This window comes from Phodopus roborovskii, unplaced genomic scaffold (assembly GCF_943737965.1).
Source record: "Phodopus roborovskii unplaced genomic scaffold, PHOROB, whole genome shotgun sequence".
NCBI lineage: Eukaryota > Metazoa > Chordata > Mammalia > Rodentia > Cricetidae > Phodopus > Phodopus roborovskii.
Genome location: NW_026125278.1, coordinates 11,262,771 through 11,288,543, shown reverse-complemented (window position 1 = coordinate 11,288,543; position 25,773 = coordinate 11,262,771). Strand labels below are relative to the sequence as shown.

General features: G+C 44.9%; 1 protein-coding gene across 1 annotated transcript in view; it reads left to right on the top strand.

Annotated features, from left to right (window-relative positions):
* Positions 1–25,773, top strand: part of Gipc2 (GIPC PDZ domain containing family member 2) — a 71,425-nt gene that overhangs the window by 16,194 nt on the left and 29,458 nt on the right. The window contains exons 2-3 of the mRNA XM_051195441.1: positions 8,895–9,080; positions 15,780–15,960. Of these exons, the coding sequence (XP_051051398.1) occupies positions 8,895–9,080; positions 15,780–15,960 (367 nt within the window). The remainder of the gene's footprint in view (positions 1–8,894; positions 9,081–15,779; positions 15,961–25,773) is intronic.

The following is a 25,773-nucleotide window of genomic DNA, read 5'->3' as shown; positions in this document are numbered from 1 at the left end:
GGAGTTGATTTTCTCTCTGCCATGAATTCCAGGGACTGAACTAGGGCTTGTGAGGCAAATGTTCTTACCCACTGAACATTTTTGCTGGCCCATGACATTTTTAATTTTAATCTTATTTCATGTGTACTGGTGTTTTGCCTGCATGTGTACCTGTGCACTGGGTATATGTCTGGTACTTGAAGAGGTCAGAAGAAGGCCTGGAATCCCTTGCAACTGGAGTTACAGGAAGTCGTGAGCTGCCACATGGATGCTGAGGGTATGGAAGAGCAGACAGTGCTCTTGACTTCCAAGTCATTGCTCCGGCCTCCCATGAAAATTTAAAATAGAGAAGGGCCAAGTAATATTTGTGAACACTCAAAATTATGGCAACATAGAACACCAGGAGCTGACTGAAATACTTGTAGGGTAGGGTTATTTTAGTGACTTCATTTTCTCAAATGGATGATTCTTGGTAAGTATTTGCATAAAGCATTTGGTTTGCATAGTCAATGTGGCCCAGGAGAGTTCGGAACAAAGGGTACTTTCTCCACGTGCAACACAGAATTAGAGTCTAGGCTCAAACAAATGTGCTCTGCACCTCCTCGTTGTGAATGTCTGGTAGGACGCTTGAAACTTATTTGGAACGTTACTCATTTCTTCACCAAGCCAGGCAGTTTGTGTGGCATCTCTGAGTCCTTCCAAACCTCCCGCAAATGCCAGTGTCACATGATCATTGTGACAACCAAGAGCTCTCACAGCTTTCACCTATTCCTTTAGTGGTTGGTGCCCCCCACCTCAGTACCGTCTTTGGACTCCTGGCTCCTGCAGGCAATACCTTCCACAGGGAGGAGACCTCCGCTGAATTCAGGCTTTTAGAGTCTATCATAGGGAATGTTCTGGTCTTTCTGTAGATGCTGGAAATAGGAAGCCTGGGCTGGCACATGCCAGGCAAACCCTGGACCACAGTCCCACCCTTACACGAATATCTTTAGCAGAGGAGAGCGCATGGTTGCAATGTCTTGGAGTGTGTGTGTGTGTGTCACAGATTACTGCACTTCTGCACAGGTTTGCAAGGTTCTTGACAGGTGGGGAGTCAGCATGATGCGACAGACAGCATGGGCTTTGAGGTCAGACGGGGAGGTGGGTTTGGGGTTATTTCTCTGTGTATTACTGGGAAGCATAGACGGTACACGATGGGATATTTCTTAGCTTATAATTCTGCTAATGTACTAAATGTTCTGCTAAGCATGCATCCATGTTCAGCATCTGAAGCTATTTTTTTTTTTTTTTTTGGCTCTCCCTACATCACATCAAGTCTCCTAGGATCTTGTAGTTATTTTCATATCATGGGCCCAGAACATCCAGACAAGGGGTCTGGGGTTGGTTATTTGTGATAGAACATAGAAATTCAAGTACAGCCTTTCTCTAGCACTCGAGTAATAGGACTTTATTTTTAATTAGAAATTACTATTGTTGTTAGTGTGGTGGTGGTGGTGGTGGTGTGTGTGTGTGTGTGTGTGTGTGTGTGTGTGTGTGTCTGTCTGTCTGTCTGTCTGTCCATCTGTTCTTCTTCAGACACGAGAGTCATGGCATGCAAATGCCAGAGGATAGTGTTCAGAAGATGGCTCTGTGCCTCTATTTTGTTGAGGAGGGGTTTCTCTTACTGTTCCTGCCAAGCTATCTGGCCCCGGGAGATTTTCCTGCCTCTACCCCTCATTTTGCTATTGGATGCTAGGATTTCAGATGCTCATCACCAAGTCTGTCCTTCCTTTCCCCAAGGGTTCCCCAAGGGATTAGACTCAGGCCGTCAGTACTGCAAGAGTTTCCCCACTGAGACACTTTACCAGAAGTTTCCTTTTATACATGTCTCAGTCTCAGTGTGCTCACATAGGGCCGGGCCTGTTGGTCCTCTTAAGAGGAAACCATGAACTGGAGACCATACAAATAGATCCCACAGCCAATAATCCAGAGAGCAAGAGAGGTAGCACTCACAATTACTCTGAGACAGGGTAACCTGGACCAGAAGTTAACCTGATGATAACCAAATTGTCTGGAAGGCAGGAGGTGAAGAAGTTTGTTGTACATTTGCAGCAGAGTGGCCGCATTCCACTTCTCAAGGAAAGCGGTGATGAAGGTTACACATCGCAGGCATCTGAGGAGCGCTGGAGGAAGGGAACATGTGTGGTCATAAAAATAGAAGCAGGTAGCACAGCCACAGAGTCCGTGCCCAGCCTGGTGCCAGGGCCTGGTACTCTCCGTTCTGGCCCTGGTGTAGGGACACATTCTTGTGGGTTGAGTTTGGAGCCCTGCAGTAACTGCCAGCCTTCCGGGAAGCCTTCTGACCATACTGGGTCCTCTCTCCTTCAAAAGCTCTGCCCATCCCAGTACCGGGAATCTCACAGGCAGAGAGGAGGCGGTGCTGGCAAGCAGAGGGTGTGGTGGGATCGGAGGACAGGGGAGGAGGGTAGAGGGGCAGCAGGAGGCAAGCATAAACAACTCCCAGCAGAGAGCTTTTCTTCAACCTACTCATCCCCAGACTTCCGTCCATGCTTTCACCTTCCCCCAGTGTTTGGTTCTATGGATCTCAATCCCTGAGCAAGAAGAGGGTCAAAACTGAGCAACTTGCCACTTGTGGGGGAGGGGGGGAGGAGGGGAGGGGAGGGGACGAGGGAGGGGGATGGTGGCAGCGGCTGCGGCGCAAGCCTTTAATCCCAGCACTTGGGAGGCAGAGGCAGGCAGATCTCTATGAGTTTGAGGCCTGGTCTACAAAAGCTAGTTCCAGGACAGGCTCCGAAACAATACAGAGAAACCCTGACTCGATAAACAAACAAACAAACAAACCCCGAGCAACTCTCGTCTAGCTGAAACCTCACACATAGTCTGCAATAAGGGAAAACAAGTGTGTGTTTAGCCACCGCCTCTCACTCTACCGCTCAGCTCATTTCTTACATTTTCCAACCTCCTAATAACAATTAAAGTTCCCGAGGCAGAGGTAGTGGCCACCTCCTCCCAGACTCTTCTAGGAAGCCCCAAAGTACCTTCTAACATCTTTCAATGTCTTGGTCCTGTTCCCTCTGTCCTTTCTTTGTGAGACTTTCTCTAGTGTGCCCTTCCCTCAGTAGAGCTTCCCGTCACAATTCCTGTTCTAGAGTGTAGCAGTGGACCATCTTATCACTCCACTTTGACATCTGAGTGTGTCATCATGCCTTAATTCTGGTCTTATTTTAGCGTGTGTGTGAGTGCGTGTGTGAGTGCATGTGTATGAGTGTGTGTGCGTATGTGTGTGTGAGTGTGTGTGAGTGCATGTGTATGAGTGTGTGTGCGTATGTGTGTGTGTGAGTGCATGTGTGTGAGTGAGTGCATGTGTGTGAGTGTGTGTGAGTGAGTGCGTGTGTGAGTGCATGTATGAGTGTGTATGAGTGCATGTGTGTGAGTGCGTGTGAGTGTGTGTGAGTGCATATACGTGAGTGTGTGTCACACACATACGGGAACCCACAGAGGCCAGAAGAAGGCATTGGATCCCAGGAGCTGGAACTAGAGGTGTTTGTAAGCTCTCTGACTTGGATGCTGGGAACTGAACTCCCGTCCTCTAAGCACAGCAAGTTCAATTGCTAAACCTTCTCTCCAGGCCCCATTTAGGTGGTTTTTAAATGTCACCTGCTCTTAGACATTTTATCCTAAGTATTACTGGTCAGAGTCAGCACAGTTCTTGATGAGCATTTTGCAGAACAAGGTGGGGTATTTAGCTTAAAGACTCTCTTAATGGGGAATGGCCATCTTTACACCTGTGTGCAGATTTGCTCATGTGCCTGGGAAATTCAGTTCACAGATATCATCAAGTTTGCCAAGTTCACAAGCTGTCCCCCTGTGCTAAGACATAAACTACTGATCCAGTCTCCTTGCCTGACTGTGTTTTTCTTCACCTTTTGTATCCAGGAGACGTTGATTGGGAAGCCTGGAAACATTGAAGTATCACTTGATTTAGGGTGTGTTAAAATTGGCAAATACCTTACATTCCTCGGGTGGAATAAGCTCAGTTATCTCCTCTCCTTGCAGGGATAATGCGGGAGAGGGCGATGTCTCACTTGTTGGGTTAGTGTCTGGGTTGTGTTCACACAGGCAAGATTAAAACCCAGCCCCTTTAGCCTTTGCTTGTGCCTAGTGATTTTGCTATTCTTAGATACATAGCTCCCTTGATTAGACTTCATAGCAGAGAAATATGTTCCTTTGACTATTCTGGGAAGTCATTTGGTGGTTTAAAAATACGGATTTGACTTTCATTTTTTGGAGAGGACTCTTTTGTCATACTATTTTAGTCACTAGAAACACTGGGGAAGGTACTTGTGTTGGGCCGGGGAAGGATCACCGGAGAGTGATTCATTTTTCACTTACGGCTTGACACTGCTGACCTAGGGAGGCTAATTTAGAAGTGAATCATTTATAGAAAGTTCTAGCCACTTCGAGGCAGGGCATTCTACAATATCCTCACGCAGGTCTAAATAAAGCATACAGTATCATATTTCTAAATGTCTGTCTTGTTGCCATTTTTTTTTTTTTTTTTTTTTTTTTTATCTTTTCTAAGCCGTGAAGCTGTTTCTAGTGACTACGGGTATTAAGGCCTTTTATATAGAGTGATGCATTATTTAAAACAATACTGGAGATTTACATTGAGAAAATACTAGACATGAGATTTTGGAATGGCTGTTTATAATATGAGGAAACGAATGTAAATAGTTTAAATTTACCAGAAGCAACATTTAAAAAAAGCTCAATTCTTGTAATTCAAATTGAGTAACCATGCTTTGGTGGTATTTTGGTATTTGTTAAAATGCCTAGTGTATGTGACTTTTAGAGCCATGTAGAAGTAATTCCTTTTGGAAGCTGTCATTCTCCTTTTTTGGAAGTGAATAATTTACTACACAAACTATTTAGTTCCACACAGCGTACAGTGCATAGTCTGATATGTAAACGCTTTTCGTTGAGAACTGAAGGGATGTTATTAATACCACAGATAACGTACAATGAGTCAGAAAAGACACGCTGAAGTCTGAATTCTTGTTATGACTCTGACCTTGGACAAATGAACAGGATTTTGGGTCTGAGCTGAAGTCCTTATCTCTTGAGAGCACAGGATGCTTGCCTTCATATCTGACTGCTAATGCATTTGGACCTGTGCAGATGTTAGCTCTCGGAGAAGCGTTGGAGGATAAAGAGATCGCAGTCAGTTCGTCTCAGCTGGGTCATAGGCAAGACTTCCTTTTCCTCTCGGAGCCGTTATTTTCTAAGCTGGGGAAAATAAATGGAACACCAAGGTTGGTGATACAGTTCGGTGGCAGCATGTTCTGAAAGATTACTTTAGGAGGCAGCATGTGTGTGGAAGCCAGAGGACACCTGTGTTCAACAGTTGATTCTCTTATTTTGTCTTGCTTTGAGGCAGGGCCTCTCTTGTTTCTGCCTAAGTGCTGGGTATGTAGCTTCTGGCTGGTTCTGTTTGCCTCACATCTCCGTGTAGGAATACTGAGATTGTAGATGCAAGGAATTGCATCTGGCTTTTTATGTAGGTTCTGGAGATTGAAGTCCTGTTGTTAGGCTTGCATGGAAAGCACCTTCACCCCCTGAGCCACTTAACTGCCCTTGAGGCATGTTCTTAGCATGCTTGGGACCCTGAACTAAAACCCACCAACCAACAAACACACCTGTCAGTTGTAGAACTGTTTGAAAGGATCAAAAGGATTAGGAGGTGTGGCCTTTTTGGAGGAAGTCTGTCAGTAGTAGTGGGTTTTAAGTTTCAGAAGCACATGACAAGCCCAGTCTCTCTCTGCTTTTGGATCAAGATGTAGCTCTCAGCTACTGTTCCAACAGCTTGCCTGCATGCTGCCATGGTCCCAGCCAAGATGGTGATGTACTAAGCCTCTGGAACTGTAAGCAAACCCCAATTTAGTGCTTTCTTTAATAAGAGTTGCCTTAGTCATGGTGTCTGTTCACATCTATAGAACAGTGACTAAGGTGTGGGGAGACATGTGGCAGAAAACACTGAACTTTTTGGAAGGCTTTTTTGTTGCTCTTTTGAGATAGGGTCATTAGATTGTCTTGGCTGGCCTAGAATTCACTATATAGACCAACCTTTGAAACTTAGACAATACCAACAGCCCAGGGCCGGAGAGATGGTCCAGCGGTTAAGAGCACTTGATGCTCTTTCAGAAGACCAGAGTTCAGATCCCAGCACCCACATCATGTGGCTCACAATCACTTGTAGCTCTCTAACTCTCGGGGGACCAGACATCTCTAATTTCTTTGGATACCAGCACTCAAATGTGTACACACAGACACATCTGCATATGCATAATTAAAAATAAATCTGAGAGAGAGAGAGAGAGAGAGAGAGAGAGAGAGAGAGAGAGAGAGAGAGAGAGAGAGAGAGAGAGTAGACCAGGTCAAACCTAGTCACGAACTGAAGGAACAGACTCCAAATGTTTTCTTACGTGTAATGGTGGAGTGAAAACATCCAGGTAAGAGTAGGGAGGGTTACTAGACCTACCCACTTCCCCTTTTCACTTTCTACAATGACATTGACATTTCTACAATGTCACTTGAGGTAAAGGATACAAAGAAGGTAAGGTTATTGGGGAGATGGAGATGCAGTAAGACATTTATATGAAAGGTTTGGGTATTGCTATTGTAGGTAGTCACAGGAGATAAGTGTTTCATTTGCTTACGTTTAAAACCACACCCACAATAGTCTCTGACTCTTTGGCCTGCTCTTGGAACTTTTCTTCCTGTCGGGTTGCCTTGTCCAGCCTCATTGTGAGGGATTTTACCTTGTCTTATTGTATCTTGTTTTGTAGTGTCTGGTTGTCTCTTGGAGGCCTGTTCTTTTCTGAAGGGAGGGGGGATGGGAGGAGGTGAACAAAGGTGAGACTGTGATCAGGATGTGTTTATGAGAGAAGAATCTATTTCCAAAAACACACATCCACAAACCATGCTCTTTTAGGTCTACAAACCATAACTTTTTTTTTTTTTTCCGTTTCTTGTTGGAACATGTAGAATCTTTGGCCAGCATAGTTCCTGTTTAAGGAAAGCATCGAACAAAAGAGAGCTAGAAATGAACTTCCTGGAGTTTTAAAAATAATGTCGATGTGTTTTTGGAGATTTGTTCATCTGACCATGGACTAGATACCTTCTGAAGTAGTAGTGACAAATATTTATTCTGTGCCATCCATAAGCCGTCTTTGCAGACTGTGTAATGGTGCCACCATAGGAAGGAAATGGTGCATTAGTTTATATCTGCTCGTTCTATGTTCAGGCTTTCTCTGTTCTAGCCAGGTGGGTTTCAATGATCAATAATAACAAGTGTGTTAGGAATTTTAAAATACTGGGAAAGTAGCAATTAGAAGTTTAAAAATATACAGTAAGAATACTGTTCACGGATTATCTTTCAGTTTAAAAAATTGAATAATTGGTGTATTAGGGTTACCTAGAAGAACAGAACTGATAGAATATATTTCAGCTTGGAATCCCAAGGACGTGGGCTCTAATGTTGGTGAAGTGAGAGCGAGGGTCAACAGTCAAAGAGCACAAGCTTCCTTCTTCCTTGTCCTTTGCGTAGGTCGCCACGAGAAGGCGTGGCCCAGATTCTAACTTCAAGGGCTGTGGATTTACGGTGGATTTTCCTACCTGAGGTGGATCCAGTTGACTAAAAGGCCTTCAAAGGTGTGCCTGGCAGCTTGGACTTTTACTTATTCCCTATGCAGTCAAGTTGACAACCAGTAATAGCCATCACATGCGGTTTATGGGGGAAATGAAATTTATCCAGGTTCTGACCTTTAGAAGCAAGTGATGCCTAGTTCTTCCACCCAGACCCTGCATTTTAAGAAGCTGTCATGTGTAGCTGCAAATGTTATTCAGAACGTGTCTGCCTTACGGGAACAGTAGTGCAGGGCCCTTAGAACTTGTTGGTTTGTGAAGTTACTTCTTATGCATAATCCCTTACTGATTTTTGTAAGAACTCTGGATGTATCCTAAACTTCAGCATTTACCATCCAACCCTCAGGGTTTCACTATGCAGCCCAGGCTGGCCTCGAACTCACTAAGATCCCTGCCTCTGCTGGGATTAAAGGCACACCACCAACGCCTGGCTCTATTCCTAAAACATTTCATCTACTATTTAAATTGTACCCCCTTTACTATGCTGGGCATTGAGCCCGTTAGTAACAAGTAATAACCTTGGTGTTTTACAAATGAGCATAGGAGCAAAGCAAACGTAGCTGAACGACGCAATTTCTTTTTGTAAAGAAACCTGTACTTGTCTGTAGAGGGCCATGAAGAGGTGGCCCCTGTTTTTAATTCCAATACTCGGGAAGCAGGAGCAGGCAGATCTCTGTCTGCATTTGAGGCAAGCACTATGATGCAAAAGAAATAAAATGCCTCTCATTTAAAAATGTGGTTTGTTGGTTTTTACACACACTCTCCTTTTGTCTGTGCCCCACTATAATGCTCGTGCATTTCAAGACCTCTGGCATTAGAACCAGTAGGACACCTAATTTAAACCACTTTGAGGCTGATGAGAACTGAAGTCAGATCCTTGGCTTTGACAAGTGATGACTTTGTGATTTTTAAGCAAATTATCTTACTAAGTCTCCATTTCCTGTCTGTGTTAAGGGATAGCAATGTTCTGTATACACTCGTTGTGATGGTTAAATGAGAGAGTGGACATAAATGACTTAGGCTAGGGTCTTCAGAATATTCAGTATATGTTGTCTAATGTTAACATAGGGAAATGTTGCCTCAAATCCTACCCACCTACCCAACTTACTCACTCACGTTATTACAGAGACCTTTACTTTGCATATCGAGGACCATTTTTGAATAAGTTCACTAAAGACCAGACTGACCTGAAAGGTCTCTTCTCTTTGCAGATCTTATTTTGTACTTTAAACACACCCAGAATCGACATGGAAAAGCTCCTAGGCGGGCAGTTGGGTCTCGAGGATTTCATATTTGCTCATGTGAAAGGAATAAGGAAGGAAGTAAACGTCTATAAGTCAGAGGACTCTCTTGGACTCACCATCACAGATAACGGCGTCGGCTACGCCTTCATCAAGGTAAGGTTTTGAAAAAAGAAACCATGGGGTGGCCCAGTTAAGCAAACTGCTAGGTCAAAGAGGATTAGAAATTATCTTCAGGGAGTGCTAGGTAGTTCATCTGGGGTCACAGATCGACATTTCTCTGTCATTTAAAAAACATTTGGAGATAGCAATTCCTTTGCACTCCTTTTGAGATTCTTCCCTTTGCTTTAAACATCCTCTATACTTTAGAACTTCTTGGGAATGAAGGCCTGACCCTTGTTCCTTCCCTTTTCTCGCAGAAGTCGCCTTGCTTGTGTATCTCCAAGGACGTACGGGAAGATTTCCAGTGATTAATGTTACTTCTAACGGCACAGGTTTCTTTCAAAAAGCTCTTCAGAATGATCTGAACAGTGGAATTCTTTTGTATAAATACAAAAAGAGTAATGCAGAGTTGTAAGCACGTTTAAAATAGTATGAAAATGAGGACAGCTAAGAAGTAAAAATTCTGCTGTAATGAGTGTAGCTCTCTCTCCTTACCTGTGTGTGTGTGGGAGGGGGAGGGGGCTAGGGAGTATGGGGGAGGGGGTGTGGGGAGAGGGGTGTGGGTTGGTTCAGGAACCCCTGTGCATGCTAAAATCTGTGCCTGCTCAATTGTTTGATACAAAAGGCTAGCATTTCTATATAACTTACATGTACCCTCTTGCATAGCTTAAAGCATCTCTAGATAACTTATGACATCTATATAAATGGTTATTGTGTCATATTGCTTGGAGACCAAGGAACTATTTCTGCATGTCCAGTACAGACAATTCTTGAATGTTCTCTTGAGACAGTGTCTTGCCAGGTAGCCCAGGGCATTCATGAACTGGGCTCAAGTGATCCTCCTGCCTCAGAGTTGGCTGCCCGTTATAGCAGTCAACTTGTATGGAATGCTCATCCAACACTAGTCACTTCGCATGTTGTTTTGTTTAACCTTCACAATGACCCTGTCTTGATTTAATTTTATGCGTTTAATTGTGTTCGTGTCGATGTTCACATGGGTGTGTAGGTGCCTGTATATGTGTTCATGTGTGTGGAGGCCAGAGCTTGGTTTTCCTCAGTCACTTACCTCATTTTTTGAGAGAAGGCCTTCCTTCCGCTGAGCTACAGCTCGCTGATCAGGCTAGGCTGGCTGTCAAGTGCTTTAGGTCTGTCTGTCTCTGCCTCTCCATTGCTGAAATTACAGATGCGTGCTTGGCTCTTTGTGTGGGTGCCGAGATCTAAGCTCTCACAGCAAGCACCTTTTCCAACGGATCTATCTCCCATTTTCACATCAATCTTATTTTATTAGCCCTACGTCGTTTTAAATTTGCTTTTATGTTGCAGTCTAGTGCATTTCTTAAGACGTTCTACAGCTTAACGAACGAACGTTCACTTACGGACGCTGGTATCCACAGGCTCTGCATCTCTGCCACCCTGAAGGCTCTTTTTGCCCTTCCAGTTGATACCTGTCCTGAAAAGTGACATCTGCTGCCATTTGCTTCTTGACATTTATAGAATCATGCATTATTTACTCTGCCATCTTTGTCTTTGGCAATGTGTGTGGTGTCTTTGCGACCTGTCTGTGATAGGCGATGTGACCAGTCTCCATTTCACAGCGCAAAGATAGGGTCTGGACGGTTAAAGAGCTTGGCCAAAATTATATGAGTAGCTGGGTTCAGGATTTGAACACAAGAGGTCTGACTCTAGAGCTAGCATTTCTATGCACCGAGCTAAGTCTTAGTGACAGCTAAGACTTGTGCAACACAGACTCGTTTATGCCTTTCTTTGCTGATGCGCAGTCACCGTTAAAGAAATAGTTGCAGGGATGCCACGTTAGCTGTGGACGCTGCTCTGACTGCCCGCTTGATAAATGGCTATTTTTGCGTCTGCGGAAGCTAGGAATGCACTGGAGGCTGAGCGAATGGAAAACCCTTGCGTTGGGGAAGGCTTGAGGGATAGTCCAGGGCAAGTTTAGGACACCGGGCACCGGCAGCAGAGCCTGCCTGCTGTCTGCAGGGCAGGGCTAGGGAGTTTCGCAAACGTGTGTGGATGCCTTAGATGTTAGCCTCTGACATTCAAAGCTGCTGTTTCTATTTTTTTTTTTTTAAATGTCTTGTCAAGCATGCGCCTGCCTCAGAGTACTAGTCACTAGTCCTTTGGGGACAGAGGGCAAGATAAGAAAGGAGAAAGCCAGCGTATTGTGTACTTTAAAATAAAGATGATAAAAATTTTATAAATTGTAAAAATTGAAAATATAATTATAAAAGTAGCTTTATCTGTCATCTACACAAATGTCTAGTTTTTAGTATTTGCTAATGTGCTGTGTTTTTGTATGCATTTATAACTGTGTTTTTATCTATAGTCATCCTTTTTTATGCCTAATTACAGAGTGTAATTACTAAGAACAAAGACATTTATGCTACACCTAACCTTAGTACAATTGTGAAACTGATTTGACTCCCCAGGGCTGGGGATGTAGTTCAATGGGTAGAGCCTGTCCCCAGCACACCCTAAAACTGGGCACAGAGGCGCATGCTTATAATACCAACCCTCAGTGGGTAAAAACAGTGATTAGCAGTTCAGGGTCACCTTTAGCTATGTAGAGAGTTTAAAACCAACTCTTGTCTCACCACAAAACAAACAAACAAACAAAAGCAAGAAAAACTCGTCTCTAGCCCACTTCAGTTTTGGTTACCTTCTACACATCCCCTCCCTCTGGTAAGTCCCTGTGCAAGCTTTCCATTAGTTAATATGTGCTTCTGGAATAATTCCTTAGTTTCTGGTAGGCTTCGCTTTAATCTATTGTTTTCCTTGGTTAAAAAAAAAAAAAAATTATGGGGGCTGGAGAGATAGCTCAGGGGTTAAAAGCACTGGTTTTAACAGGACGCCAGAGGTCCTGAGTTTAATTCCCAGCAACCACATGGTGGCTCACAACCATCTATAATGAGATCTGGTGGCCTCTTCTGGCCTGCAGGCATACATGCCGGAAGAACATTGTGTACATAATAAATAAATAAATAAATAAATAAAATTTATATGTTTGGGTATTTTTTCTGTAGATACCTTTGTGCACCAGGTGAGTGTGTGGTGTTCTCAGAGGTGGGGGGAGGGGGAGGTGTCAGATCACCTGTAACTGGAGTTACACATGCTTGTAAATGCCATGTGGGTGCCGGGAATTGAACTGAGGCCTCTGCCCTGCTATTTTCTAATGCTTCTTTATGCTGAGAGACAGGCCATGCCCTTTGGAGCGGGGAAATTATCAAGTGATGACAGCTCCTTAGGTGACCACTTTGGAAGAGATACAGGGTTTGTCATCTCATTATTTGTGTACTGTATTTTCTTTCATAAATCACAAATGAGAGTGAGGAGATACGTTTAGAGTCAGGAGTCAGGAGGATCACTGTGGCTTGCTACTGTGGCTTGCTCCCCGCCAGCCTGGGCCCAGATTAGATAGATAGGTCTTCTTTGCCGTTTGCAGCATTAGTCTCCAAAACTAGATGAGAGAAGAAATTCTTTAGATTCTTAAGCAAATATTGAACAATACAAATGGCTCAAGAAGCATGAGCAAATAATGTTTCTCTTTCATACTTCTTGATCCTAAGGACTAGATAATAAGCTGAGAAATGTTAATCTCTGTTCAGTTACTGTATGATTATTAAAACACATTGCATTTCAGAAGTTTATATCCTTTGGCACTTCATTTAAACTAAAACAAATTGTTCACATGTCCACAGCTATATGTGGTGTACCTCAGGAGCTATGGACCACCTTCCTAAGATAGGGTCTCTCCCTGGGGTCTGGGCTCATCGATCAGTTGGACTAGCTAGCCAGGAAGCCCCAGGCATCATCTTACCCCAGCCTTTACAGAGCTGGGGTTAGATACCCACAGGTCTCCATGCTTGTACAACTAACAAACACTTCACAGTCTGAGCTGTCTTTCCCAGCCCCAAGATTCTGCTTGGTGTTTTGTTTGCTCGTTTTTCAGCTTGACACACTGAGAAGATGCCTCTATGAGATTGCTTTTCGTCAGATCTTTGGGGCATATTCTTGATTCATGATTGATGAAGGAGAGCCTAGCTGACTGTACACTGCCATCCCCGAGCAGGTGGTCCTGGGCTGTGTAAAAGAGCAGGCGGAGCAAGCCATGAGGACCCATCCAGTAAGCGGCATCCTCCACGGCCTCTGTATCAGCTCTTGGCTCCTGGCTGCTGACATACTTCCTGCCTTGGCTTCCCTCGATGGGCAGTGGCCCAGGGAATGTAAACTGAATACACTCTTTCTTGCTCATTGTTTCTGTTTTGATTTGATTTTGAGAGACGCGGCCTTGGCTATCTTGGGATTCTTTATGTAGCCCAGGTAGCCCACGCAGAAATGCTCCTGCTTCTGCCTGCAGAGTAATGAGATTAGAGACGTGCGCTGTCATTCCTGGTGTTTTGACCCTGGTGTTTTATCGCAGAAGAGCCCTAACTGGCACATCCAGCACCCCAGTGTTTGCTCTGTTCGCTTAGAGGTCGGCTCAGATCACACACGAAACAACCCTCGTCCTACTGCGTCTCTTCTCGGGGTCACTGTCATTTTCTCTTCCTGATCCCCGATTCACTCTGTTCTCACAGCAGCGTGGACTCCTTGGCTGCCGCCTGGGCCTCTCCCTGCTTTCCTCCTGTGCCTGGGTGCTCTCTGGCGACCTTTCTAGCTTCTTACAGACTGGGTGAGGGGACAGTGTCTCTCTAGCACCCTGACCACTCACAGGTAAGGGTCATGCTTCACCTCTTTTATCTGATTAAGTGTATGTATTCCATTATTTTAAATACAATTACATGTGCTGAAAAAACTAAAGATATGTATGAAGTTTCTGAAATTTGTTTGATATAATTGATCAAAGAGAGGAGAAAATAGGCTCCAGGTATATCAAGGAAGACATCAATTAGAATAAAAAAAAATTCAAAGTTAAATGCAGATTTCAAATCTCATGGTGACTTTAAGAGCAGTTATTTACCAGTGTATTTAATAGTTTCTTTTTCCCGTTAGAAGGAAAATCTTTAGTTTAATTTTTTTTTTTCTGAAACAGTTTAGAAACTGTAGATTATTTGGGGGTGGGGGATGGTTTCAAGAGTTTCTCTGTGTAGCCCTGGCTGTCCTGGAATGTGCTGTGTAGACCAGGCTGGCCTCGAACTCTGCGATCCACCTGCCTCTGCCTCCTGAGTGCTGGGGTTAAAAGTGTGTGCACCACTGCCGGGCAGAACCGGCAACGTTTAAGCTGTGTGTTGCGGTGACCATGCTTGCTTCTGTTAGATATGCACGAGATGATGAATTCCAGTCAGATTTGGAAGCTTCCGCTTTCACTACTTTTTGTCTGTAGTAATAGATGAGAGCTATTTAAATGGGGATTAGCTTGCCGTTTCTATGTAGGGGGTCGATAAGTACTAGCACAAAAAAAAAATTGTAGTACTGTTTTTAGAATCTAGAAGTAAAACGAAAGCTATCGTTCACCTGGTGTACAATAATACAGTTAAAATATGCTTATCTTCCTAAGCACCATCTTTTTAAACGTTTTCCTGATGGCAGCCTTGTGGAGATGTTGGCTGCTTCTGGTTTTGCTCAAGTCTGCCACCTGATGATCAGACAGACAGGGTGACGCACCTCTACCTGGTAAGGGTAGGGTGCATACACCTTTGGAACAAAGCAGCCAAGCTCCTGGCCCGCCTGGCCTGTGAGGACACGAAGGACTTTTGAGCTTTGTTTTGTTCCCCTCCTCGTTGCTGGGAAGAGTTTGCAGGGCTCCGAGCTGGTTTTCAGGAGTTTCTTTCCCTAAAGTCCCTTTGGAATGCTTGGTGCCATCTAATGGATTTTACACCTCACCGTGAAACTCTGCATGACAGTTGCACTGTAGAGAAGTAAAATTTAATGGGGTAGGTGTGGTGGAAGAGATCTGAAATCCCATTATGAGCCAGAGACGGGAGGATTATAAGTTCGAGGCCAGCATAGAGAGATCATGTCTTTAAAAACCAAAATCAAAACGGCAATAGGGCTGATGAGATGACTCAGCAGGTAAAGAACAGTGTTTGCCGCCATGCCTGAATGAGCTGAGGTTAGCCCTCGGGACCCCGACTCCTGGAAGTTGTCCTCTGACTTCCATATGCTTGCCATGGCGAGTGCACGCGCGCACACACAAATAAATGTAATAAAAATGAAAAAAGATTGCAACAGATTTAAACACAAAGCTGCTAGACAGCTTAAGCTCTATGGGTCTCTTGCTGAAATTATTAAGGAAATAAAGAAAACAACTTATATCCATGTAGCAGAAGGAATGTGTCAGCGGCCAAGAACACTTGCTGTTCTTCCAGAGGATGTCCTTGGTTGCGGGCACCACAGTTGCCTGCCTGTAGCTGCATCTGCAGGGAGTCTGATGCTTTCTTCCAGCCTGTGTGTATGTGTGTGGGAAGAGGCTCTTGCCTCACCCCTTCTTAGGGGCCTGGGTTGGAGGATGTCAGGAAAAGATTTCTAAAGGAGATGGTGCTGTGAGCTAGCTGGATTCTGAATGGGAGGAAGATGAAGAATGGGTGGAGAAGGAATGTGCATTCTTTCTTGCTTGTTTTCTGTGTGTAAGCGAGCGTTGGGCCATATTGTAAATGTGTCAGCACGAAGTGTCTCACGAGTGCGAGAAGAAATGCCACACAGTTCTACTGATCGCAACGCTGGTTCTCTTTCTTTCAGAGAATTAAAGAGGGCAGCACCATTGACGCAGTGAAAACCATCTGTGTGGGGGACCATATTGAATGCATAAATGGAGAAAATATTGTTGGGTGGCGTCACTATGAAGTCGCGAAGAAGCTGAAGGAGATGAAAAAGGAGGAAGTCTTTACTTTGCAGCTAATAGAACCAAAGAAGGCATTTGGTAAGTTGAGTGTGTGCGAGAGAGAGACAGACCAAGAGAAACTGGGTTCTTCCTGTTGTTTATCCAGGAGTCAGCGTACTGTCCTGTGGGGCCATGAGCTTCCAGCATGTCATCTCAACCGCTGTCCTGGTGAAGAACACAGACATAGACGGCATTGCTTAGAAGGAAAGCAGCCATGGAAAGGGGAAGAAAATCCCCCATAAAAGACCCACCCACCTTCCTTCCTTCCTTCCTTCCTTCCTTCCTGAGAAGAGACAGGGATTCTCTGTATAGCCTTGGCTGTCCTGGATGAGCAGGGAGATTCCTGATGGAGCTCTTCAAACCACTGTTGCCTTCCAGGGACCCAAGCGGCCGCGGAGAGGCATCTAACACAGTCCTCCACGGTTCCACAGCCTGTTCAAACACGTTCTCCCTCGACATTTAGAGTTCAGGGTTTCATGAGATGACTCCCTCTTTCCCGTCACATCTCTACAGCAGCTGTCTCTCAACTGTCGCTCAAACCTCCAGGCCCATCTCATGGATGTGAGGCTGTACCAGCGTCTCTCACTACCCAGCACTATTTTAACAAGCCAGATGGGGGCTTGCACCCCAGGGCTAAAATATCTTGGGCAGAATCCTCTGGGCCCGTCCTGACTCATCCCCGCCCCTGCCCCCACACCCTGTGTTCCTGCTGATCCCCACATAACACAAATATTTCTCCGAACTCCTCTCTAATGTTCCCTCAAGGCAGCTACGGATAACAGTGGAAAAACCTTGTGTTCCCTTCCCCCTCCAGTGAGTGACAGATTGCCTCTGTATCTGTGGAATTAGGACGTTCTCTGTTCCCACTCGACCCTGCGATGGGAATTGTGTTGCATGTGGGCGGCACTTCCACTGGAAGGCGGAGAGGAGGGTGCTGGTGGTCGCATTGCCTCTCAGGGGCCACGGTAGGAGCTAGCAGTGGCGCTCCCAGACTGGTGCAGGAGCTGCCATGCCATTTTTCTCTTAAAGAAGGCATGGGGTGGGGTGTCAGGTCCCTGTGCAGCGGCCCCTTTCCACGTGGCTCTACTGCCTTTGCTCTTTACACCGCTGGGAGTAGGTGCCTCTCAGATGCATGAAATCAAAGCTGTTCTCTGTATAACTCAAGAGTAGAAATTCCTCCTATGTTTGTCTCAACCACATAATCTGTCTTTGAATTAATCTTTATCTGTTTTTTTTTTTCCCTATTGTACACACTTTTGTTGTTGGGCTATTTTTGTTTTGTAGCCCAAGCTGGTTTCAAATTCACTGTATATTGGAGGATGACCTTGAACTCCCGACCTTTCTCCTCCCTCCCAAGTGCTGGAATTACAGGCACATGCCTTCATAGCGGCTGCTGCATACACGGGATACCCTTGGGGTCCCTGCGTCTATGTGGACCTTGTTCACACCCTTAATTTGGGTGTGCATTGCTGGTTACTGGGGTCACTGTGCTTAGTCATTGCTGTTCTAGGGTTAGACTTCCTTTTCCTCCTTCAGGTTCGGAGACCTGTAATAAATACACTTCTGTGCCTAGTACTTCTGAACCTTCTGTCCCTTGCTGCATGGGCTGATGGCATCCACTGACAAACCGAGGAAGCCCCCAGGCAGGACTTTTCTGACAGGAATGTACTGAGTTAGAGACCACATTCTGTTGGTGTGGGGGTTGGGCAGTATGCAGGTGGATCTTGGCACGCTGGCTGGGTTTTACTTTGTAAGCTGATGGTCTGCAGGGGTTTTCTCCCTTCAGTGGGCTGAGCCTGGGGGTCTCTCAGAAGGAAGCCTTGTTTCTCTGCCATCTTCTGACCCTGCACTCTGGCGCCTCGCTTTTACCTCTGGAATAAAGGTAAAGTTATTTGTTCCTTCTCCGGCTTTTCCCCAGGATGTCTTTGTCAGGCAGGCAGGCAGGCACTTATGGGGTCAGGCTTCTCCCGTTTTCTTGGTTAAGATTTATCATCTGTGTATTTCCTTCCTTCCCGTGTTTTCTATAGCTGCTATTGATTTAGGGGAGGAACTCAGGTTTCTTTTCTTTCTTCCCCTATGTATGTATGTATGTATGTATGTATGTATGTATGTATGTATGTATTGGTTAGTCACAGTTCTGTTAATGTGATAAGACACCATGACCATGACAATTCTTTTTTTCTTTTTTTTTTATTTAATTTATTATTTTACATGTCGATCCCAGTTCCCTCTCCCTCCCTCCCTCCTTCCCTCCATCCCTCCATCCCTCCCTCTCTCCCTCCTCCCCTCTCTCTCCCTCCCTCCTTCCTTCCCTTTTACCCTCTCTGCCCTCTCACATGCACTCTAACCACCCTCCCCTCCCATCCCCCCACCACAATTCCATATGTAGGGGAATGCTATCCAGTTGGGGTCATGTAGATCTGACAGGTCATGTGAAGTAGGGACTAGGGCTTCTCTCCTGTCTCTAGGTTAAGGCAGTTATCCCTCCATGGGGAATGTGTTCGCAAGGTCCTTTTGTGCACCAGGGATACATCCTGTCTCCACTGTCTGAGGCCTCTTAGACTGCTCAGTCCTTCTGGCTGAGACTCATATTCAGGGGGGCCCGGGGGGCCCGAGTCTGTCTCATGCTGGATTTCCAGCTATCAGTCTGGGGGCCTGTTAGCTCTTCCTTGTTCAGGTCAGCTGTCTCTGTGTTTTTCTGCAGCCTGGTCTTGTCCTCTCCCTCTGCATCTGGGTTCTAGATTGACTCAGTGTTTAGGTATGGGTGTTTACTTCTGTTTCCAACAGGTACTAGATGAGGGCTCCATGGATAAGTTAGTTGTTGATCTCACTATCCAGTAAAGGCATTTATGGTAGCCTTTCCACGGAAGCTCAAATTGTTAGTTGGCAGCAGTCTTGTAAGTCTCTAGACCTTTCTTTAGGTTCAGTTTTCTCTTCAAACAATATTGGCTCCCTCTTTTATGTTCTCTCTCTCTCTCTCTCTCTCTCTCTCTCTCTCTCTTTCTCTCTCTCCTGGACTCAATCTTCCTGGTCACACATGTTTTCCTTTCCTTCCCCTCGTTTTCTCCTACTTCTCTCTTCATTCACTGCCCCCCCCACTTCCCCTGTGCTCTGGGGGACTTGTCCCTTCCCCCTTCTGTGAGGGACTTTATATGAATCTCTTAGAATACACCTTGTTTCCTAGTTCCTCTGGTGGTGTGAATTATAGGCTGGTGATCCTTTGATCTAGGTCTAAAATCCATATATGAGTGAGTACATACTGTGTTCCTCTTTTTGTGACTGGGTTACCTCATTCAGGATGGTTTCTTCAAGTGCCATCCACTTGCCTGAGAATTTCAAGATACCATTATTTTTTTCTGCAGAGTAGTATTCCATTGTGTAGATGTGCCACATCTTCATTAACCACTCTTCAATTGAGGGGCATCTAGGTTGCTTCCAGGTTCTTGCTATTACAAATAGTGCTGCTATGAACATAGTTGAGCAGATGTCTTTGTTGCATGGATGTGAATCCTTTGGGTATATGCCTAAGAGGGGGATTGTTGGGTCCTGTGGTAAACTAATTCCCATTTTCCTGAGGAACGGCCATACTGATCTCCAAAATGGCTGTATGAGTTTGCACTCCCACCAGCAGTGGAGGAGTGTTCCCCTTTCTCCACATCCTCTCCAGCATGAGTTGTCATTGGTGTTTCTAATTTTAGCCATTCCAGCAGGAGTAAGATGGTATCTGAAAGTTGTTTTAATTTGCATTTCCCTGATAGCTAAGGATATGGAGCACTTTCTAAAGTGTCTTTCAGCCTTTTTGAGTTCCTCTATTGAGAATTCTTTCTTCAGTTCTGTACCCCATTTTTTAATAGGGTTGTTTGGTGTTTTGTTGACTAGTTTCTTGAGTTCTTTGTATATTTTGGAGATCAGCCCTTTGTCGGATATAGGATTAGTGAAAATCTTTTCCCAGTCTGTGGGCTGCCGTTTGGTCTTGTCCACTGTGTCCTTTGCCTTACAGAAGCTTCTAAGTTTGAAAAGGTCCCATTTATTAATTGTTGCTCTCAGTGTCTGTGCCCCTGGAGTTATGTTCAGGAAGCGGTCTCCTATACCAATTTGTTCAAGGTTACCTCCTACTTTCTCTTCTAAGAGGTTCAATGTGGCTGGATTGATGTTGAGGTCTTTGATCCATTTGGATTTGAGTTTTGTGCGTGGTGATAGACATGGGTCTATCTGCAGTCTTCTACACACCCTCATCCAATTGTGCCAGCACCATTTGTTGAAGATGCTGTCATCGCCCCATTGTATAATTTTAGCTGTTTTGTTTTGTTGAAAATCAGGTGTTCATAGGTGTGTGGGTTAATATTAGGATTTTCAATTCGATTCCATTGGTCTACTTGTGTATTTTTGTGCCAATACCAGGCTGTTTTCAGAATTATAGCTCTGTAATAGAGCTTAAAGTCAGGAATGGTGATGCCTCCTGAAGTTCTTTTATTATACAGGGTTGTTTTGGCTATCTTGGGTTGTTTGTTTTTCCATATAAAGTTGATTATTATCCTTTCAAGTTCAGTGAAGAATTGTGGTGGGATTTTAATGGGGATTGCATTGAATCTGTGGATTGCTTTTGGCAAGATTGCCATTTTTACTATGTTTATCCTACCTATCCAAGAGCATGGGAGATCTGTCCATTTTCTGGTATCTTCTTTAATTTTTTTCTTTAAAGACACAAAGTTCTTATTATATAGGTCTTTCACTTGTTTGGTAAGCGTTATCTTGGGGTAACTTTATGTTGTTTGTGGCTATTGTAAAGGGTTATGTTTCTCTGATTTCTTTCTCAGCCTCTTTGACCATGACAATTCTTAAAAAAGAAAGCATTTAATTGGGCCTTTCTTACAGTTTCAGAGGTTCAGTTTGTTATCATCAGGACAGGAAGTATGGCAGCATTCAGGCAACAGTAGCTGAATTCTGCACTCACATCCACAGGCAGTAGGAACAGAGAGCCACTGGGCTGGGCCTGGGCTTTTGGAGCAAATCCCTGGTAGCATACTTCCTCCAACAAGGCCACACCTACTCCTTTCAAATAGTGCCCTTCCCTACTTAATTCAAATGAATGAACCCATGGGGGGGGGTCGTTCTTATTCAAACCACCATAGAGAGATGAAGGCAAAAAACATTAGATTTCCTGTTCTTGGACTATAGATGAAGATCTCGGAATCTCTAGCAATCTAGAATACACTAATATTTGAGCATTTATCCTATCTTGATAGATGGCAAGAGCATACTGGTACATTTCGTTCAGTAGGTACTTACTGAGCCATTCATGTCTGCTGGGTTTGGATGCTAGACAATGATTTCACCATTTATTGATAGCCATCTCTCTATCATGTGCTTGGTATATGCTAAGATCCAGATCTGCAAGCTCCTGTCTCGTGAGAGGAGATGAATATGAAAATAAATCAATTGAACAATGGGTGTTGAGGAACTAAATACACTAAATACACTAGAAGTGGGAGTAAGGTGTGTAGGAAAACTCTGGGAGGGGCGGGTCCTGATATTCAATTGGGCCTTGTAACAGTAGGCAAATGTTCCGTATTTCAGTCCAGGGAAAGCTTCTGAGGGAAGGGTTTTGAGCTGCATTTGAGAGGTGAGCAGCTGCTTGCTCAGTGCACATATTGGAGAGTGGCGTCCTAGGGAACAGGTACAATGACTCAGTGTGGAAGACCGTTGTGCACACATCAGTGTGCTGGAAAGAGAAGGTTGGGTGGAAGGTGCTGTAGGGCATGGAAACAAAGACTCAGGAAGACCCAGCCGAGTTATCAAAGAGTGGCCCGCGGAAGGCCAGGGTTTAGGGGACAGTAGCAATGGTGGGTTCTGGATTTCAGAATGCTTTGTGGAGACTGTATCAGATGAGCAGATGGGATTTGAGGTTGAAGTCAGGAAACCAGAAAGCTCATATTGTGTTATCTGTGGAGAAGACAGAGTCCAGAATTAAGGCTGGAGAGGAGAAATGGCTTGGAGGAGCACACAAGGGTGTGCAGGAATCATTTGTGGGCAGGAATCTCTTCCCAGCTCCACCATGGAGCATCAGCTTGGCTGCTTAAGGTTGTTAGAGTAATGGGTGATTTACGCCTTAGAGATAGACAAATGCCATAGAGCATGCCCTCCTTCCATTCCCCAGGACTTGGCACCAATCCCAAGGAATACTAGGTAAGTACCCTACAACTGAGCTACCTCCTCAGCCCAAGATAGAACTTTCATTTAGAGACTGTTGAATGTTTATTAGTATTTCTGCATGTTAAAAAGGTTGGAATGCAAAGCCATTGAATGCAGAGGTAAAGGAATGAGACATTGCAAATAACGACCCTCAGGTTTGTGGCTTGGGATTCTTTTAGATTAGGATAGTGTGGGAAGTGTAACACGAATTTATAAAAGACCCAGAGGCAGATATTGGGGTTCATTCTGAAGGTCAGGGAAGCAAAGCAGCTCTCACCTCTAACAGGGCTGGGGCGTTCCTATTCTCAATGTGGCTGGAGAATGAATGCCTGATACTGAAACCCTGCTCATGTCTTACATACCTCCCTAATGCTGGGATTAAAGGCATCTGATCCCAGGTGCTGAGATCATGTTTGTGTGAGCCGTTTCTCTTTAGGGCTGGATCAATCTAGTGTAGATCTGGGTGGCCTCGACCTGAGTCCTAGGATTAAAGGTACACTACCTTCAAGCTTCTGGCTGCTGGGATTAAAGGTGTGTGCCTGGCTTCTATGGCTTGTGGCTGACTTTGCTTTCTGAACCCTCAGGCAAGCTCTAATAAATCATAAAAAATATGTCACCACAAACCTCCTTTTCTGTCTATTACAAAGGGAAAAATTAACATGGGAAAAACCATATAAGTAAGTATATACTGCAGGAAAGATTTAGGTAGGGGACAGGGAAGTATGGTGACAGTTTGGAGTCTAATGTGCTTGAAATCTGTGAGACAGTTTAGTTGGAAATGTGAGGCCGGCGGGCCCTAGAACCGAAGCCTAGAAGGGCTTTATGGATGAGCAAACACTCTAGAAACAAATGTATTCAGAGTGAAGACGAAGGACAGAAAGCAGAGCTCCATGAGAGACATCAGCGGCCAAGCAGCCGGCGGAAGAGGAGTTAGCATAGTTAGCGCAGTGAGGAGTGGTCAGATGGAGGAGACTGCTGGGTAGGGTGCCTGTCTCCTTCCATTGGGCTTTCCTGAGCTGGCCCTGGGGAATAAAGGCCACTGTAAAATGTATCCTTGGGATCTTTCGTGCTGGTCCGCTGTGCATTCTCCTTTTTTTTAACTAGTGGGACCATCCAGGGTGCGAAGAACACAAAATAGGGCAGAGTCGAGAGTGTCATGGTACCTCACACAGGACGGATGTACTGGGGCTTAGAGAGGGTTAGTTCGTCATCATCATGGTGAGATGCACGGCAGCATAAGAGAAGACGATGCTGGAGAAGGAGCAGCAGCAGGGATAATTTGTTCTTGAAATCTCAAAGCCCGCCCCCCAGTGACTCCAACGAGGCCACACCTATAAGGACTCCCCTCCTAGCCTAAATTTGCTTCTAAGTAGAGTCACTCACTGATGACCAAGCATTCAAATCTATGAGCCCGTGGGGGGCCATTCTCATTCAGACCACCACAGTGGCCTTGAACTTCTGATCCTCCTCCAAGCGGGGAGTCACATCTGAATTCGCAGGCACCCTGTGTCCACAGTGCTGGAATGGAGCCCTCACCGGTACAAGGCAAACCTCTCCCAGCCCGCTACATCCCCAGCCCCAGAGGAGGTTTTATTTGTTACAGACATATGTCTGTTTCAGTTCTGTATGCTTGTGCATATTCATAGTATTCATTGAGCACTGTCGTGTGTCCGTTTCTCAGGGTGAGCCACACAAAACCACAGCACTTGAAGCTTCTGGGTTACAGGGCTTCCCAGCTGGAAATGTGAGGTGCAGCTTTCCCCATACCTGACATGGTTTCTCCTGCTGTCTGGTCCAGTTTTTCTTTCTCAAGCCCTTACCGTGGCAGCCTTCCAGCGTTTATCAAATGCTGGCTGGAATGTCTCTAGAGATATTTTTTTAGGGCTTGGCTCATTTCCTTTCTCCTTGTGCCAGTGCAAAGGGACATAACTTTCACAATGAACTTAACCCTGTTCGACTTTTCCTAGGCTGTAAAAACCCACTTTTCCATGGAGACGACTCTTGAGACCAGACCAGACCAACTGGTTCTTTTCCCAGGAGACCTTTGAACTGCAGGGAAATAACTGTTGGGTCCATGTAGTTTTGTAAATGAGTCTTAACTCATTTATTCTGGAGAATCTGCCCAATATGTCACTTTTACCGTTTGTGCAAGGGGCCTCTCGGAAGGAGACCTGTGTTTACCAGAAAGGGCGTTGAACGGAAATGGTTTCCTCTTAAGATAGTTGTGGGTTAGATTTTTGGGGGGTATTTAGATTTGGTAGGAGGTCTGCTATTCTGTTTTTAGAGGCTTCCTTTCTGTTCTGTGATGTGTTCCCATCAGAATAGGATGTTAAGTATGCGAAGAGAGTGGTTTGTCCTTTGAGTCACATGCAGCTGGGGACGTCATGGTCCTGAGTCAGCTTGCTAAATGCTCTGCCCTGTGGCACCTTGGCAGAAAACTAGTTCTTCAGTGTCACATGACTTCCTAAACATTTCAAACATTAGAAAAATGACTTCTCCCCACCTCCCCTCCTCTCCTTCCGGTCTCACCGTGGAGACCAGACTGTCCTTCATTTTCCACAGGCAGTTATCTGGCTGGTATTACAGGCGTGAGCCACCACACAGATCTTAAGAAAATGCTTTCTACTATTTGTGCTAGACTTAGTTATATATCTCTATCTCTATCTATCTGTCTGTCTGTCTATCTATCTATCTATCTATCTCCATATATATATATATATAAACAAATGCTTTTGGTTGTTTGCTGTATATTCTCCTGGACTCTACAAACCACCCTGGGGAATATGAAAGGGGTTACAAGAGATGGAATGGAATACTTAGGTATGTCGCTCTGGCAGGTGTGTGATAACAGGTAAATTTCTCAATCTTGGCTTCCCGTTAAAAAAAAAGTGAAGCTGTCAGTAGAGTTCATCACATTAATCTGCTGTGAGGATGAAATACATTAAAAAAAAAAAAAAACATAGACTCTTCAGAGACAGCTGTTGTCACAGGTTAAGCATCCCTTACTGAAAATCAGAAATCAGAAATATTCCCTAACTGAAAGTGTTTGAGCACTTGTCCTGACTGAGAATGGAAAGTTCCGTACCTAAGCCAATGTGATGGTCCACAGAAGGAGCGCAGGTACATCAGAGTATTGTTCACAATGGCCTCCAGGCTGTGGGCTAGGGGTATATGAGGCGCAAATGAAGTTCACGTGTAGTCTTGACTCCTTCTTGGGGTATCCCATCATACACAGGATGTCCCCAAATCTGAAAACCTGATAACCAAAAGACTAAGCATTTCAGACAAGGGACCTTCGGCTCATTGTGACGGTATACCCTTTTCTGCAATGAGCAATTTTAGCAGTTTGAAAGACTTACAGGATATAGGGTCAGGCGAGTCGGCATTGTCTCACCTCAGACAAAATGGTGGAAACCAGCAATATATCATGGCTGCCATTCACATTTGTAGGAGCGCTCTCTCTCTCTCTCTCTCTCTCTCTCTCTCTCTCTCTCTCTCTCTCTCTCTCTGTGTGTGTGTGTGTGTGTGTGTGTGGAGTGAGGTAACACATGTGTGGGCGGGACATGTATGTGGGTGTGGCATACATATGGAGACCAGAAGACAATGGTGTCTTTGTCTCATTACCTTGGGACAAGCTCTCTCACTGAACCCAAAGCTCAC